The following is a 19484-nucleotide window of genomic DNA, read 5'->3' on the forward strand; positions in this document are numbered from 1 at the left end:
GGCTGACTACCTTAATCTGTACTTTTCTGTCGTTACTGCTTATTACGTGTTGATTGATGGGCAAAATTTGCAATTTGTGATTAAAAAGATATAAAAAGTGAAGTGGTACATTTGTACAACTGTAGAGAAAGTTGGGGCCCAACCAGGCTGAACCTCTGAAGTGCCTCTAAAGGGCCAGTTTAATACAGAATATAAGCTTAACCCTAGTTTGTGCTTGTGTTATATCCTTGTTATTTGATTAGGATTTTAAATATTAGGAAGAGAAGCACTACGCCTGACACATCCTCTCCTCTTATAATCCCCATTCTCTGTCTTTCACTTTGTTGTTCTATGCTCCTTGTTCTTTTTTCTTCCCTTCTTTTGGTGCAGCAGTAGATGGATAATTGAAACGGCTTTGAGTCAGGATTATTAAAAATAAACAGTTTTACCTTCTCCCAGTGTAGGGTTCTACCCTATGTTAGTTCGTATTTATTTATTTTTTTAATGAATCACTATCATTTGATTCATAATGATCCTGAGGCTTTTGGGGTGCACTAGGTGTCCATGCAAAAAAAAAAAAAAAATAATGAGCGATGGAGGTACAGCTTATTTCTCTGAGCACTACTGTTACTTATACTTAAGAACTATACTGTACCATAGAGGAGATTTTTATTAAATTATTTTAAAAGAGTACAGAGGTCATCAAGATTTGGCAGTCTGCTGTCTCTATGTATCCAGTCAAGGATATATATAACACAACAACCTACCAAATCTTGTGTAAATCTAGGTTATGACATTTTAATTCAATCAGTTTTTCTCTTGCTCTCTGTTTATGATGTAGAAATGCCTTTTAAATATGATCTTTGAAAACGGCGCTAGACATTTTCGCAAAGAAAATGGCCCTGAAATAAGGTGGTGATACAAATCAGCAAACAACTGAGGGCCCTTCACGTCCACCCAGTGCTAATGGGATAAACAGACATGTTAATCACTGGTAGGATAATTACATCTGAATATACTGTAACTGGAGCATGGCAGCATTTTCTCCTTCATTTGGAAGTGGTGAATTACACAAGATATTTGGTGATATTAATCAAATGTTGATCTCTAGATGCACGCTGTTGTTTCACAAGTTTAAGGAAAGTCAATGAAAATTTCTTGGAACTAATTGACTGTCAAATGCAGAGATATGAAATGGAGCTTTTTGCAGTTCAGGTGTGTCTCAAAGTGAGTTATTATTGCTTATTGTTCTAATGGCCTGTTGTCATTTTTACTCTTAGTGATTGTATAACAATTAGAATGGGAAATGAGGCTTTAACCTTATCTTTCTCTTTATAAAAAACATTATTGATTAATATTTCCACGCATTTCCCAGAATAGTATTCCCTAGACTGAAGCCAGCTAACAAAACTAGAGAAGACTGACACTGAGATACAGTGCTGTGTAGTCATCACGTCCAGATTTTACTTTGAAATAGTAAAATCAGCAATCGCTGTGAATGTTCAGAAGAGCAAAAACGAAGCGGTTACTAAGCAAAAGATGTTTGAAGAGGACACCGAAACTGATCTACACAGCTGTCCAACAGCTGCAAGGGATTAAAGGATGGTGAGGCTCATACAGCTGTAGCCTGTAGTTAAAACAGAAGGTTGACAACTACACAGACCACAGCACAATATCATTTTGAACAGTTAACAGTTAACTCTTTTACTCTTAGGTAAAAGGAAACACTGCTATTTTATGCTTGAACACAGAAACAGCACCTGCCTCAAGCACATGGCCAATTTGCACTTTGCAATTTAGCAAAGTCAGTCCCCATAAGGTAACTGAATATATAACCCACTTATTCAAACACAATTGGTGATACATTTCAACAAAGTTATGCGAACACACCTGCCCATTTTGTTTCCCCCTGTCATCCTGTTATTCCAGTCCATTTCCTCTTCATGTCCCAGGCATTAAACAGCAGTTTGTTTGCTTTCCACTACAGTCAGTGTTACTTGCCATGAAGTACTTCCAGAAGCCACACTGAATTCTGCTTATTTCCAATCTTTATATCTTCAGATTTTTGTCTCGTTTCCTTTAATTATTCCCCATTTCTCATGACTGAAACACCATGACTGTGGCTGCAAGTGACACAAGACAAGGGGTATTTGGCCTGATCGTACACTTTCGACGATTATGGCAGCTTGCACAAAATAAAATGCCCATGAAGACTTTTTTACCTTTACAAGTTATTGATAGGGACATATCCCTATCATCTTTTTATCAAAGATCCCACTTTTTTATAACAAAGGTGATTTTCTTCAGACATTAAAACCGATACCGAATCTTCTTCACTCAAATGTAATTAGTTGTCAGCCTGCATCCTGAATTTGCTTGTTGGCTTGTGCCATAGATCTGTAGTATTTTCCAAAGACTATGTAAAACACATCAGCCAGAACCAGTTATTCTTCAATCTTTTCCAGTTGAAGCATCAGTAGTTTATCTACCAAAGAATAACTCTCTCTGGGATTTAGCATGTTGTCATGCAATCAAGCGTGTGTTTATAATAAAACCAATATTGAGGATTCTTTGTTGAAACAGCCAGTTGATAAAAATCTCATGTAGCTAATGAACTAGCTATTTGAAGATGATCAGATCTTTCTGTGACAGTTGTCATGGCAGAAAAACGCTCATTGCAGTGTGTAAAAGAGAGCTGCTTCTGTATATTGCTGTCTGATATCAACTGATATCAACCCTCATCTCTGACACCAATAGTCTGCATATGTGCCATTCTGCAATAGAAAGCCGGATTAAGCACAAAGTCCCGAGACCCATGGCGGGTCCTGGGTCTCTGAAAGGTTCCTGAGTTTCTGAAAACCTTTAGTTCACACTCCAGTTTAAATATAAGTAAAGGCACCTAATCATTGTCAAACTGAAACTAATAATAAATGTGCACACAAAAGTACAACATTACACACATAATAATCAAACACCTTTGCAAATGTGAGATTTCATGCTTCGTCTGTCTGTTCCATATAAAAAGTGAATATCTGCAGGTAGGAGGGACAATCCCGTTAAAACACATGCGGTGCCAGTCTGAGTAAACAAGACATTAGTGCTTGTAATTTGACTGGTACACCTCCAGGCACACATGCAACATTATACTGAGACCGAACAGCAAATCGCATTAACACGTTTATTTTTGTGTGCGTGTGTGTGTGTTTGTGTGTGTGTAGGTGTGTAACAGCAATGGGAACTGCCACTGTAATCGAGGCTTTGCACCGCCCTTCTGTGACAAGCCGGGACTCGGCGGCAGCGTGGACAGTGGACCTGTGCAGTATGACAGTGAGTTTTAGCACTAACACATGCACACACCGAGTAATTGTCCTAGTACCTCTTCATCTTCATGCTGAGATAAATTTGAAACGGATAATGTGTGAAATAATTTTGCAGGTCTTTTATCCACTTTGCTGTTTCCAGTTTTTAAAGCTTTCTCACTGACTCCATAACATCAATGTGTCAGCTCCGTGACTCTTCTGCTTCCTTCCCTCTACTGTCTGTTACACTGTCAGGAATGGTGGGTTCTCTGTATGTAAACTTTAGTCTTGGGTATTTGTCCTCCACGCAGAAGCATCCTGGTTTAACTGTACTTTCATTGCTAGAATCTTTGCCAATACTTCACATACCTGACGTAACCTTTGCTCTAATGCGATCATTTTGTGCAGTATTTGTTTCCTGGAAGTGACAGGCTGCTGCTCTGTATTTCTTTTTCATAGTGTCTTAGTGGAGGATAAAACTATTTCTTCTTCTTTTTAGAGCTATAGTAATGTTCACTTTTGGAAAGTTCTGTGTAGATTGTAGAAGATCTGAGATTCCATCCACTATCTGCAGGATATAGCAGCCAGAGTGATGTCAACTGGGAAAACCTTGCAGTGGTATTGCCCACTAGTTTTTTTATTTTTAGAGTGAAGTAGCCTTAGAGTTGTCCCTCTCAATAACATAAATGCCCACAACCATCTCTGCTTTGCTTCTGCTAAGACGACTCTTTAACAGCTATCTAACAGTGTCAAAGAAAAAGCCTTTTGTCTGGCATAACAGATGCTAAGAAGATGGTGTTAGCTGTAGAAGCCTTCCCACTTACTTTCACTTAGTGTGTACGTAGATGTCACCACTGCCAGAAAAAAAGAAGCTGAACCCACCACCTGTGCCTCTTCTGCAGCATCCGTGGCCATGACCAACTTTTTGTAATATAGGCACATTTCTATTGGTTGTTACGTTAATGTTTTGGTTGCTTTTTTTTTGGTGATCTTTCTGCCAACATTGACTTGGATGTCGCTTGTTACCTAAAGAGCATCAATAATGAGATAGGCTGACTCATTACAGGTTGACTACATAGTTGATTACATAGTAAATCATATATTATATAGAGAGAGATGAAGAGTTGTTGTTGTTTTGATGCCATCATTACAGGCCTCAGCTCGACTGGTAGAGAATTACAGTGAGTGTCTGTAGCTAAGGAGGTATGGTTGGTTGTCCACCTACTGCAGGGTTGGTAGTTTGGTCCCTAGTTCCTCTGGTCCACATGTCGAAGTGTATTTGGGCAAGAAGCTGAATCCTGAGTTTCCCCTGCTGGGTTTTTTCTAAGTTGAAATATTGCTTTTAGGTGCTGAACTTACGCAAATGAATGCAAATTACATTCAGGAACTTCCCTGGAAACAGGATGTGTTTATACTTTCTGACCCTGTCTGGATGCTGCTCCTCCGAAAGATGAGCCATGTTTCTTTCTGTTTCTGCCTTTTTTTGGTTCCTTCCCACTTAGATCACATGAAATTAGTGAGTTCATGAAGTGAACCAATCAGCTTTTTCAGTGTGCAGCTGAAACTGTAGGCTTACAGTATCCTCATCTGTTGAGTTAACATTGTTGTAGTGTGTAGGGTGTCGACAAACAGACCTACACAGATGGTAATTAAAGCCTGATTGTCATCCTGATTCTAATCATGTTCACAGACGCATGAATGAGACGGTTACTCCATAAACCACATGTACTTTATATGTATCTGTAGTACAGTGTGTGCATGTCTCCACAGGTCAGGTTGGGTTGGTGGTGGGGATGCTGTTTGCCTTCCTGGTGCTGCTACCTGCAGTTCTGCTCCTTTTCTACTGCTACAAGATCAAGACTTCCTATTACCACAAGTGGCTTTCCCAAAGAGAGAAGAGCAAGAGCAACAAGTACTGTGTTCTGTCTGTTTGCTAGCTACACATTATACACACGTTACTGTAACTACAGTTAAAACATTGAAAAAGCATAGAATCCCATTTCATTGTGTAATTCCATGACCTTGCAGGACTTTGCAATGTTGGAATTGCAACAATTAATGAGAATTCAACTAGAGGCTCTAATTTCTGGATGTTGCAATGTTGTGCAGTAACTGCGACTTTTCTTAAAGTTGTATTTACTCTACCTACTGTTTCTAAACACTTTACACATTCAGCTTAACAGAGCTGCTGTTTGCATTTTGTGGTGTTACGTTTTAAAGTCAAAACTCCGCACAAGGGCATATGATGGGTCCACTTACAAGAAGGAAATGAGTGAGACATGGGCATAACAGACAAAACTAATCACCAAAATGTTCTGCATTGTAAGTACTGAAAGTTTCAGGTGGGGTGAGTTATATGAAATAATTATGGTTACTGGTAATATTAGTTTAAAACTCACCGTGAATCAACTCTATTTGTGAAAATGTCACTTGCTCCTACAATTGTATTGAAGAAAAGCCTAAACCTTTTTTTGTGTGTGTCAAAATAATAATAATTTTACGAACTCATTGTTGCTTTTAAATTTATGTAGTTAAAGTTACATCTATTGTCAGTTTTGAACCCCAAGCTACATTATTGAAGCAAGAAGCCTTTTGCAATAAAAAGGGAAAGTCAAGAGAACATAGGGTTAGTGTGAAAAACTCTGAGCTACAATAACACAAAATAATGCGTCATGCATGGAAGGAAGAATAGAATTTAGGGAAAGGAAGGATGCAGTATGAAAGAAAGAACAAGGGAAAATGTGGCAGCAGAATGGATTTTATGTGTGTGCAGCGGGAGGAAAAGGCGTAAGACAAAGAAGGAAAGGGAAGGTGGGAAAGGAAGTGTAGGAAGGGAGTGCACAGTGTGGTCAGGATTCCCAGCAGATCGGTGAGTACACCAGAACTTTCCATCTCTACATAAGCATAAATGGCAGCATGTTATGCTCCAATTAACCTCCATCAGGACCAAACAATTCCATGTCCTTATAAACCCCTGAGCTGCATTTATGAGTGCTGCCATATAGCTCGCTCATGAGAGACAAACTTGTCAGAATCCTGGCTGAGCTGGTGTCCACAGTGGTTTATAGAACAGTGTCTGGAAAGGATCCAGCATTAGCGCAGCCTTTTAAAGACCCTGACCTTCCAAATGAAGACAGAAGTAAAGGCTAAATGCTGGTGATATTGGCCCTCAGCAAGATTTTACGGTAACTGCTGCTGAAGTGAGACAGAGGGGAGACGACTGAATGAATGAATCACTAACGATATGGAAAATTGAGCCACTCGGATAATTAAAAAGATTCACGATGGCAGCAATTGCAAGGGAAAGTCGTTTTTTGCTTTGTTCCAAGGCCAGTAGTTTAGGTTCATTTACAGTTCACCAGCGGTTGTCTTCAGCTGATTAAAGGCCTTTCTAAGCACACAGCTGCATACATGCAGTATGCTTCCAAAACTTTGCAATCAGCTATGAGCCTGGGGAGGTGTATTCAAACACTGGGTGTGTACAGTGCAACTCCAAGGTTTCATTCAGTCCAACGTAACAGCCATCGTCTAAACCCTTTAGCTTAAGAGCTTCCGATACTTAGGTTCAGTTGATGCAGCTCGTTTGGAGAGTATTGTTACCTGTAACCAGAGTATTGTTACCATTTATAAGGTATCGCTACCTTATAAATGTGCTGTTCACTAGCTGCTTAGCTGCCACCAGCAGACAGATATTCTCAGAGACTAGTTGGTAAACTGTGTGCAGCTAAAGAAGCTGGTGGAGAACAAAATTAGTAATGAGCGTTTGATATAAAGTCATGCTGTGAATATAAACATATAATGGCAAAGAGATTGTTGAATGTAGAAGCTTTAAAATAATATTTAAACTTTTTTAGTTAACATTTTGATGCCCTAAGGGTACAAAACAACCATCCCCACCTTCCCAAACAGCCTACAAACGTTTTTGGTGGATCTACTTTGCCCAGATACTGAAGGTCATTTTCAAAATTGACGTTTATAATCTTAATTTGTTGATATGATTGAAAGTGTGACTGCGAGAATGGGACTCTAAAACTGACTTGACAGCATCTTCTAAAGTACCTTTCATTGATTTCTGGAACTACAGAAACAGTGAGCCCTCTTGTTGTGTTGCAGAACATCTACCCTCTCATACAATCTTTGAGCACAGACATCAGCTACAAAGACACTTAAACCCACAAATTCCTCACAGAATTAATATTTAGTAGTGAAACCGAAACCACTTTGTCATTTTAACCAGCAAATGCAGTTTCAGCACTAGTTAAACATGACAAACTGCCAGCTCAGTGTTTTCCACATGGAGCTTTGATGATGAAAAAATAGGCTCTTAATCATTTCATAGTTGCTGTTTCAACTAACCTGCACATGTTGCTGTAAGTAGCATCTTTATGTCAGTCTGGATGTTCTCAACACGAGCACAGGCCTGTGGTGCCTGCAGCTACAGCTACAGTGAGATGTGTGCGTAGCTTAGGCTTGAAATGCCCATGTTATTCATAGCTTTTATTCCAAAATTGTGGCTTTAAAACCTCAATAAGATGGTAAAAAAACAGTGATTTCAACAACCAAAATGTCTAAGAACTTCCTGGTCTCTCCCCCAAATCAGTAGTGTCTCTCTAATGCCTGCTAATCATAAACAGCATCCCAGAAATCGAGCATTTCCTATCTTGTTTGAAGTGGGCCCATCATTTGCTGCTGTTACTAAAGTTGCATGATCAGGCTGGCGAGTGTGGAAAGGTTTTCAAAGTGTAGGTCAGTCATATTTCGAAAGTGCCGGAGTTATATAGCAAGTTCTCACTCACGAATCAGATGGACTCATTAAGGATGTTGACTCAATAAACTGCACTAATGAGGTCAGCTAATGGATATCAGTCTTATGGTTATGTTGAGTTCAGAGCTGCAGTCAGAATGTGATCAGCTTAGCATAATGACAGGAAGTTGGGGAAGGGGCTTTACTAGCTAAAAGTGTTTGATGTTCTCTTAAAAAGTCCAATGGGTTTTTGTCTATTGAAGAGACAAACTATCTTTATATGTTGCAGCTCTTACACTGAGCTGAAATATTTTGTGTATCGTTTACTTTCTCATTTCCTTTCACATCATGTTGGATGACAAGCTTTTCTTGTTGACTTGTCTTTATTCTTCATTGTCCCTCTCGGGGGCCCAAAAATCAATGTCAGATTGAGAGGAGTGCTGAAGCAGGACAGCTTTCAGGCATCAGGCTCTGGTTTATTCTTCTGTGTGTCCTTGTTTCTTTGCTCAGGACGGAGGCGTCAGTGAAGAAAGGAAAGAATGGACATCTGAATCCTGCTTTTCATCTGAAGGTGGTCGGACCAATCAACAAAGCTAGCAGCAACAAGGGCGTGAGTGGAGTGTGCCTCTGGCATAGAATGAAAAAGAGAAGGGAGGGTGATGACTGTGTGTCTTGACTGTGTTTTTGCTAATAACGGACCATCCGTGAGGTTGACCTTCATATTATATGGCCTTATTTTACAGCAGCTTGTGATGTGACCAGTCACTCTGATGCCTGCTACATCCAATGCTCACCTGCACGGGTTCACTGTCCCTTCAGCATCATTTCATTATATTGTTATTCCCTTGTTTTTGTGGCATTTATCTAATTGGTGGGTTGGCAGAACAAGGTTAGGGTGAATGTGTCACTAGCAAAAAAGAGATCATCACCATAGGAGCAGGAAAGGCAGCAAAAAGATGAAGGTGAAATAAAATGTAGAATAAAGGGTTGGGATAATTTGGGGGGCGGGGGGGTAATGTCAGGCAATATAACTGTTTTGGCAAAACAGTAACGTGTTACACCACTTATATGATTTAATGTCCAGTCAGTGATTTGTCAGAACAAACTGTACCAGAAAGGAATAAATTAGCCATTAAAAATCTGTAGACAAGTACAAGAATGTTGAAATTGATTATAGAACCATCAAGAAACGTAGTGAAGAGGCTTTTAGGTATTTTCCATTGAAAACGCCTGTAGCAGTGTTCTTAATGAGCCATAGCACATTTATAGACGTTTCTGGAGAAACTCTGAAGAAATTGAGTTTACTTGTATGTATGAAAAGCTCTGACCTTGGCAATAATTAATAAATGTTAGAGTGCTGTACATGTACCAAAGTGTCTCTCTGTTATGTGGCCTGTTATCTTAGTTTTGCTAACATTAACTAAAATTACTGTGATTTGACGCAGTGCTGTTTCTGAACATTTAAAATGTGGCTGAAATGACAAATTGTAGGTTGTGGCAGGCAGATAGAGGCTGTGGCCCCTCACTAAGCTAGTGATCGGCCCAAAGCAGCTGGGAAAATGTCCTGCCTCTATGCTGACAGTAAGTGTATGGAGGTGGCAGCATTATAGATCTTGTCTAAATATATTTCTTATTTATTTTTTCTTTATTGTTATTATTTTGCTTGATAGAGTTTGGCAGTGATTATGTAGCTGGTGGGAAGCTGCCATAGATGTACTGACAGAGTACTTATAATTGTGGACCCTGCAGAGTCAGTGTAAATATTTCAAAGTGTGCTGTAATTGAAAAAAATAAGGTAAACTTCATGGAATTTGAGAAAAGAAGGAGATGAAATCCCGTTGTAGATATAATAATCATACTGTCCAGTTCTTCAGTGACGAGAGACTGTTGCCTGTTTTCATCATAGACTAACAGGCTTCGAGTTATACTGGGCAGTTTCCTGCAAATAGAAATGTGCAAAGTTTGACTTTTGTTGTCCTGTTGTGGAAATGAGAAAATAATCTGTAGAGCTTGATTGCTCAGTGTAATAGGTATTTTTCTCATTTCTCTTTCTGTCGTTGTAGCTTTCTCACACCAGCAAAGAGGTCCTGCCTCTCAGACCAGGCCCAGTGCCCAATGGCACCCAGCCAGTCAACGTTGTGCGACCTCTGAGACCTGCCCCACCTCCCCAGAACCACAAGGTTGTACGCCCACCTCTACCAGCTGGCAAAGCCCCAGCAGGCCCTCACAAATCCCCGACAACCCCACAGAGGCTGAGCCCACCCAAGAAACCACTGCCCCTCAACCCAACACGATCTCCATTGGTAAGACCTGTTTAACCCTTTTGTAAAGTGTAATTGAACATAACAAACTCTAACCTGAAATTCATACCACATTATGTAAAAGCCAGAACCAGAGATTGTGTTCATCAAGAATTTTGAATTATTACCAAGAACCACAGTGAATGTTAACTTAGGAATAAAAGCACTGCTCAGAGGAGGTGGATTTATTTTTTACAGATATGAAAGAATCTGCATTATCTCTCTGGTCCAGCGTGCAGTTGTTCCATCAATAAGAAGAAAACATGTTGTGTGCATACAACCAGCTGTTATAACCACATTCATTAAAGCTATGATTAATTGTTTCTCTCCACCACTTAGCTAAAAACATCGAAAAACGAGCTGCGCTTATAAAAATAGCTGGTTCATCTAAAGTCGTTGGAGTCAAAGATGCATCCATCCATTATCTGGTTCAGGATCACAGGGAGCTGGAGCCTATTCCAGCTTTAAATAGGCAAGAGGTGGGGTCCACCATGGACAGGTCTATGGTGCCAACACAGAGAGACTTACACAGATAGACAACCATTCACACTCACACAGATAGACAACCATTCACACTCACATTCACTTTAAATAGGGTCAGCTAATAGCTGATCTGGCCTACTCATGATCCCCAAATGTAAATGACAGAAAGCTAAGAATGTGTCTCAGGTTGAAATCCACGGGTGCAACACACCACACATAAAAATAAGATGTGTAATATGACAAATGTGTACAGCCACAACATTAATACCACATGGTGGTTTTATTGGTATAAAACAGCAACTGCCCAGCCCCCACACACAGCAAGCTGAGATGAGCTGTGTCAAGACCATCATAACCATCAAAACCAGCAGGTTGTGTCAGCTTATATTTCCTGTGTGTTCATTTAGTTGTTCTTAGCCGCTTTCACTTAGGAACTCCAGGCAAAGTACAGAGAATCAGGTCCAGACATTGTCTGGAATTGACTTTTCACACATGTAACCCACAGCAGGAGATTGTCTGAGTAGGAAGTCTCTCACGGGAGAAACTCCACTGGATTTCAGGACGAGGTGGTGCCTGAGCGGAGCACACAGGAGGCACAAACATGATAATACCAGTGGCTGGTTTATGGCAAACTGAAGCCGTGCGTCAAGAAAGAAATAAATAGAGAGAGAGAGACACTGTGGCAGTCACCTGATAGAAACATCATCAACGTGCCCATTCGCTCCCTTTTCAATTCTCTGGACAAGTCAGAGCAGAGAAGTGTGCTCTATCCACGCACAGGCTCACTCACATGATCCAGACTTGCAGTTTCTGGGCCTTTCACTCAGACATTTGTAAAAGACGCTCCCATGTTGTCTAATGGGGACCCACATTGTCAGACTTCGAAAACTGCTGCTGGGATTGTAGATAAATGTCTAATTTGTAAGTGTAGTTCCGAACTGTTGCCACACATTTAAAGATAATGAGAAAACTGTTGGACTCAGAATCAGTTTCTAAGATGAACTACAGAGTTTCCCTCTGAACCCTGAAGAAATAATAAATACAATTACTGTGTGTGTTTTATCTGATTTCTGTCTTATTGATTTATCCTCCAAAACCTTCTCTGTGAAGTGTAACATTCCTTCCAAATTAGATCAGGTTTTGAATGTCAAATTGTGATTCTGTATTGTGTCAAATATCCAGTGTTTGATTTTTGCCTTGTGGTCTGTGGTAGAGGTAATGTTTAATCTAGTACCTGTGTAAAGTGGGACACAGGCTCCTCTTATCAGCCAGCTGAAAAGATTTAGGAGGCATCTCGTATCCATTTCGCCCTGACGGCACAGAGACTGGGATGGAGTTCTTCTGCCTGCTTTGTCCACGTGCCACAAATTTAGAGATGTTTGAGTGTAATCCCACTCAGAGAGATGTGTTTTTCTCCTTTATCATTTTGTGTCTTGCCTTTTCAACTTTCTCCTCTTCCATGTGTTTTACACTTTGCTCAACCAAGTGCAATTTGAAAAATAAGTATAGTCATTTTAACATGTAGCCTGGTTGTTGTGTTTTAGTATCCAGTTGCATCTGAATGTTCAACAGTCTTGCTGACAGTAAATATTTCATTGAATTTTTTATTTTTAGTTGATGTCTCAGCTGCAGCCCAGTCCATCCTCCTTCCCCCCGCAGAGGCCACTCCCCCTCAGCCCGGCCAGGGGAGCTTCGCCCACAGTGAGTCCAGCTCGGACTGCAGTGTCCAAAGCCTCTAAAGGCCTCCTGGTCATGATGCCCCCAGCAGCGGGACCCAAACCAGTGGGCAAAGTCTCAGCTATCCCCCCTCTAAAAGTTCTCAGGTGAGTAAACACGCAGCGCAGACATGCAGAACTATACTACATTAGGGTGGTTAGGGTCTTCAGTTCTCTTCCATCTCTGAAATAAGAGGCTTTTAGTCTCCTGTTCTGCAGCTTCATGTGTAGGGAGCCAAGTAGTCCAGGCTGCAATAGTCAGAACGGAGCTTCGGAGGATCACGGTTGGATCAAATATCAAATATCATGCAATATATACTGTAGGTTGTGTGTGTGTGTGTTTGTGTGTCCGTGCTTGCCTGTGCGCTTTGTTACAAAATATATTGGTGCTTTTTTAAAAGTCCCTATTGTCATCCAGCACATGTATGCAGAGATGCATATAAAAAACAAAAAACAAAAGTATCTAGCTAGGATTAATGGATAGAAATGTACTCATTAAATTTACTGTAATGTAGCTAACAATGTTTTCAGACTGTAATCAAATGAAAAGTGTTCATTCACTTATGTGTTATGATGCTAGCCCGATAATGTACATGCTCATCATAGCTCATCATCTTCTACACTCAGCGTTTTATACCAACCACAAATGCTGTGCTGGATCAAACCCAATCTGCTACCACAGCTGCGTTCACATAGCTGAGTAAAGTTTGCAGCAACATTTCTGAAAATGTCTGTGACCTGAAACTATAGTGAAACAAAAAGTAATAATAATACACAGTCTCATGGCACCTGTTTATTTAGACCGTTTTTGTATTTAATGTCTAATTATTTACTTGCCTTATGTTCATCTAAAAACATTTATTAGATAGATTTCGAGAGATGATGTTAGCAGTATATACACTCATTGGTCAGGCAGATATCTAACCAAGCAATCACATGGCAGCAACTCCTTACATGTAGGAATGTAGACATGGTCGTGACCTATCTGTTGAAGTTCAAACTGAGCATCAGAATTTCATTTAAGTGACTTTGAATGTGACGTGATTGTCGATGCCAGAAGGGCTGGTCTGAGTATTTCACAAAACGCTGATCTACTAGGATTTTCACACACAGCTGTCTCTAGTGTTTACAGAGATCTAGTGAGCAGCAGTTCTCCAGTGGAACGTACCCTGTTGAAGCCAGAGATCCGAGGAGAAAGGCCAGAGTGGTCTGAGATAGAAAGGCTACAGTAACTCAAATAACCACTAGTTACAACAGGCTCTGCAGAAGTCTGAATGCACACACACATCACACTTTGAAGCAGATGGGTTAAAGCAGCAGAAGACCCCACCAGGTGCCCCTCCTGTCAGCTGTGAACAACAATTGCAAAGTAGAAAATTGGAAAGATGTTGCCTCGTCTCAGTTTCTGCTGTAACGATCAGATGGTAGGGTCAGATTTTGGCATAAACAACATGAAATATCCATCCTGCTTTGTATTAACAATTCATGCTGCTGGTGCTGGTATAATAGTGGGGGGGGGGGGGGGGGGGGGGGGGGGGGGGTATTTTCTTAGCACACTTTGGGAACCTTCATACCATATGAGCACCGTTTAAATGTCCAATGATCCAATGATTATGACCTCAGTTTACCAACCTCACCGCTTCAAAGCTGCGTATCAAACATGCTAAACATGTTAAACAAATTTCTAAAGCATGACAATGAGTTCACTGTAGTAAAATCTAGAAAGGTGAAACTCACCAGTAGCCTGTGAGCATTTGTAACTTTAAGTTTAGAAGAGATGCACTTGCAACACTGACTTTTCCGATGCAAATGAGCATAAGGTGCTGACCATAACAAACCATGTTACAGATTTTAATGTTGGCATAAGAAGCCTCAATAATAATTGTATATTCAAAATGTATAAAAAAAAAAAAAACTTTGATTGTTTTTCCGCATAGTTTATAAAAAAAGATAAGATTTGTTCTCGTCCTGTAATTAAGATGTGCTGAGTCAGCCAACTCAGAGAGCTGTTCAGTGTGTGTTTGTATTAGTTTGTCCACCGCGTTAAGTATATCAAAGTGGACAGATACTGTATAATACAGTACATTTGAACAGCAGCACAAACGACATTCTTTACAATGATCAAACAATGATCGAATCAACAACACTCTGGGCATTATCATCTTCATGAAGGAGAGTTTGTTGCAGCACTCTTGGATTAGACTGAATCAGTTTCAGCTCAGTGTAGGAAATAAAATGCCAGTGTATATTCTGTGCAGTAATATTTGGCTTCTCTGACTGACAGGAGAGAATGGGGAGTCGTGATAACTTCTCCCCCCCCCCCCTCCCCCCCTGGAAAAACTTGGATTTAAAGTATATAGGTATATTAATATTAATGAAATGAATGGAGCCGCAGACCTGAGAGTGACCACGCTTTGTGACTGCTGCACAATAATCATGTTCATCATAAGGGAGAGTGTCTCAGAGTGTCTGGATTCAGTGCTCTTCAAAGAGCTAATTGACCAGTTCTTGCATTTACTGTACAACAGTCTTAGGCGTCGTCTCCTGCGAGCTGTGATGTTGGTAATAAAATGTTTTCAGTGTAGTTGTGGGCTGTCAGGAGACATTATATATGTATAAATTAATCGTGAGCTTGTTGTGGCAGTGGCAGATTCCTCTGCAGGGCAATGTTTAGTACAATGTAGATCCTTAATCATTACTGTACATGTTTTACCATATGTAGTATAAGCAGTAATGTTCAAAATACATTGTTACTTAATGACGTACTTACTTTTGTACCTTAAGGAAATGTAAATATTTCTGTACTGTAGATGTTGAATATCTCGTGTTGACTGCTTTTGACACGCAGACCCTGACACACTGAAGTGTAGCAGCATCTCCTCCACCCACTCTAGGCCACTGCTACTGTTCGTACTGCAGTGAACAACCTGTCACTTCTACACACTGTACATAGACTTTAAAGTGACCTCTGGGGAATGTTACTTTCTTGATACAATCTAAAATACATCTAATGAGAAAAGCCTTGTACATAAAGCCGTCATTGTTTGTAGCTTTCCCTCCCATATCCTGAGATTCCAACCTAGTTGGAAAGGCCTTTTATTACCCACCAATAAAAGTGCCGGGGGGGCTCTGTCTGTGTGGAAAAACTGCCCTGCAATATTACTGTCTTTTCCCTTTCATGCTGTTTTCTGCTCTGAGCACATAATCGCTCCAAGTTTACAAACCATGCAATTCATCAACCATCAATATAAAATGTTATACTGTAAATGACAGCCCCCTCCTCAACCTGTAGACTTTCTTCAGATGAACAGTCCACGGTGCTTTTTGTTCCACACAGTTTATGTGGAAACATAAAGTCAGACTGATCGACCTCAGAGTGATCGATCTTCATGTTTCATGGCTCCTTTGCAGACTAATCAGAATATCTCTGCATCTCCTTCTCTGCCTGTACCAACAGCAGATCCCACATCAAATCTGAGCGGCTGGTGTAACTCTGTAGGTTCTGGGGCTGGGTGAGAAGGAAAAGCAACAGTCTCAGACGTTACAAATCCCCCAGCTGTCTGTGTTCAAAGAAGGGTTCAGCGGTGCATAGAAAGGAGCAGGCGAAGTTTAAAATCTACATCTTTGGAGGTTCATCTTAGTATGTGGATACTGATAGGTGGGATTTGTGCTGATCATTCCTGTTCTTGTGATGAGGTCTAGTTTTGTATCAAGACGTCACTGCAAGATTTTACTCTCACCAGATGTTAGTCTCACCACAGTACAAAGTCAAACATGCAGGTCATGTCAACACAGAGCAACAGAGACCTGATTTTCATACTGATTTCATACTATATATATGTACACACACACACACACACACACACAGCACATATGTATTTACTTATTGGCAACACGCTTATGAAGAAACTTCTGACACGTCCCCTCTTCCCCCTCAGCTCACCACCTCACTTACTGGTTAATACTGAAGCATACCTATGTATGTATGTAGAAAAACAATTGATTTACTCGATATTTATGAAATACAAATGAAAGAGTAGCAACAGCTCTGAAAACTGATAAAGAAAATAATGGAAAAAAACAGCCCCCAACTCCCCTTTTTACCACTTTGAGCAGTGTTTGTCCAATCAAACTGAATGGTGACTGCTGGTGGACAGCGGAATCTGCAGTCTGGGCTCTGACTAGGCCACGTTTTTCTCCTTCAGCCTCTGTACAGTCCATTTACCTGTGTGCTCTGGGCCATTGTCATGTTAAAAAGATCTTCAGCTTTCTGGCTAAGGGCAGCAGATTCTCATCATAAGTTTGACGGTACTTTACCACATCCATTTTCCCTTCTGACAAGTTCCTGGAATCCCTGCAGAAGAGAAACATCCCATCACCAGGATGCTAGCAGCTCCCTACTGAACTGTAGGTATCCAGGTCTTTGGACCTGATGAACCTCTTCATACTGAGGCAAAAGAATTTAATTTGGGTCTCATCTGATCATAGCACCTTTTTCCATTTGGCCCCAGAATCTTCCAGGCTCAAACCACATTTAATGTGTCCATTTAATCCAGTTTGGAGGAATGGCCTGACCTAGAAATATTGAAGGTAGTACCAAACACTTTCTACAACCAGGGCCTAGCTTCATACAGCTTAGCTTCATACGCAAACTGTTCCCAGGTCTATCTAAAATGTATGGACAATCATTAGGAGGAGGATGAAATTAGAGGACTGTTGACATACTAGCAAACATGACACTGTCCCAAATAAATGATAAATGTTCTGCACTTATATAGTGTTTTTCTACTTACAGTATTGGCACTCAAAGCACTTTACACTGCTTCTTATTCAACCATTCACACACACACACACACACACCAATGGGGGAGCTGCTATGCAGCTGGCCAACGCTCACTGGGAGCAACTAAGTTGGGGCTCAGTGTCTTGCTCAAGGACATTTGATCACAAGGTGATCAAACCAATAACTGTGGGATTGGTGGACAACTGCTCAACCGTCCTGCACCATAGTCGCCCCAAATCTTTGGAGTGGGTTGCAGGCATCAAACTCTAATTTTGATTACAGTGTATTCCAGCAAACGTGCAAAAAAATCTTTGTATATATTTTTCATTGTGTGTGTGTGTATAACATTTTGATAAAAGTCCCAAAACGAGTTAATACAGAACAAATGGGGTTCTGAGTATGAGTACACAGGATAAAAGATATTTTAAAGTCCTTAAGAGGTTCAGTTTGTCCAGTACGTTTGATTAATACCATGAGACACTGTATACTTAGCTTAGTGATACAGTGTGCAGCAGATGTTGGCAGGTCACAACACTCAACTACATTGACATATCTTAGTTTACTAATTCATTATTTTTATTGAGCATTTCATGGTTCTGTGGTTCAGTATGTGGGTTTAGTGTTTGCTGCACTGAGCTAAAATAAAGCACAGTGTGTGTTTGTGGTGATTAAGAAACAGCTCCCCAGTGCAGTGGTGTGGGTTTTAATAGTGTTTGGACAACAATGGAGAAGAAGGCGACATATCAATCTTAAACACACAGCACTTGCTTGTCATTTTTGGTCTGGCTCCTATATTGGAAGGAGTTGAAGTGAAGAGAAATACGATATTTCCAGGTTCATCCTCGTAAAAATATCAGCGATTCACTATACTGTATTAGTTTAACCTTAAACTAAAAACTCTTCTTTCCAGACCGGTCCCAGATGCCAAAACAAAAACAGCCTCACCTCTGCCACGGAAATGACCATCTCGTTCTCCCCCCACCCAGAGGTTGACAGCCTATTTGCACTAAAGAGACATTGGCTGGTAAACCACAGAGCTGTCGCCTTCAGCAGAGAAGAAGCGACACAAGTCAACACAGGAGACACGAAAGAACACACAGGACTCAAACCAGTTCAGACTTCAAAACGTATACTTAACTCCCCCCCCCCACACACACACACACTCCCAATTTTGACCACACCCTCCTCCTCCCAGCGTGGTAACATTAATGATGCGGTTTTGCACGGAGGCCTTGCAGACTGAGTCAAGTGTCATTGCTGGGAGGTTATTGGGGTTATTTGCCAAAAGTTTTTTTTGTTTGTTTTTTTTTTAAGATTAATGTTTGTTTTTTCACTCTGTTAATGCTGTTTGTGTATAAAATGCATTTTTTTAATGACGGTTTTTATGTTTACAGTTTTTTATGTCACATTAGGATTTATGTTCTGTGCCAAAGAGGTCTTTTCGTACTTGTGGTGTGTCCTGAACGCTTGAAAATCTAATCACTTAGGTTTACCAGAAGTCCACTCCATCATATTTTTAGGTTTTCTAATTTATTGTATCGTATAAGGAATGTCTAAAATACAAATCTGGTGATGCAGAGGCCTACAGAGAAGAAGAGCCAATCACATAGCAGCTTCTTTTCAACACTGTTTACATGGTGGAGGACTTGATGGATCCTTGGGGGTTGCAGGACACACCCCATTTGCTCATGTTGATTTGAATGTCTTTTGCTGTGTGCTGTTACTTTTAAATTGTTACATAAAATATTTTTACAAAATGATCATAAAGTTTCATTAGAATAATTATTTCAGCTGTGTTTCCATGTGATTACTTCATGACAGCTTTGGGGGGGTTGAAAGTGAAGAATGGTACAGACAGACTTCACTCCACTTGTAAAGTGAATTTTGAGTTTCATGGCCTTAGAAAACCAATAACTAACGAGTCCTTAAAGATTATTAAACGTGGTTTAAAAACATAGAATATGTTAAATAAGACATGAGAATAAATCACTAGTCATAATTGTTCTGAGCTACAGAAGCTTTTGAAAACTGTTCATGTGGCTCTGGACTGAGAATAACCCTGCTGATTTCACAGTTAAGTGTTTAGGAAACTATTGCATTATGGGAAGTTTAGGATGTAGTGTTTTACAGGCGTAAAACTTAAAAACCATTTTGATACTGTGAGAACACAGCACCAAGGTG

General features: G+C 40.3%; 1 protein-coding gene across 1 annotated transcript in view; it reads left to right on the forward strand.

Annotated features, from left to right (window-relative positions):
- The window catches only part of adam19a (ADAM metallopeptidase domain 19a), a 179517-nt gene extending 160429 nt beyond the window's left edge, over positions 1-19088 (forward strand). The window contains exons 18-23 of the mRNA XM_067523712.1: positions 3198-3306; positions 5049-5190; positions 8533-8632; positions 10086-10325; positions 12420-12628; positions 18214-19088. Of these exons, the coding sequence (XP_067379813.1) occupies positions 3198-3306; positions 5049-5190; positions 8533-8632; positions 10086-10325; positions 12420-12628; positions 18214-18265 (852 nt within the window). The 3' untranslated portion in view covers positions 18266-19088. The remainder of the gene's footprint in view (positions 1-3197; positions 3307-5048; positions 5191-8532; positions 8633-10085; positions 10326-12419; positions 12629-18213) is intronic.
- Positions 19089-19484: the final 396 nt, after the last annotated feature.

This window comes from Channa argus, chromosome 12 (genome assembly GCF_033026475.1).
Source record: "Channa argus isolate prfri chromosome 12, Channa argus male v1.0, whole genome shotgun sequence".
Lineage (NCBI taxonomy): Eukaryota > Metazoa > Chordata > Actinopteri > Anabantiformes > Channidae > Channa > Channa argus.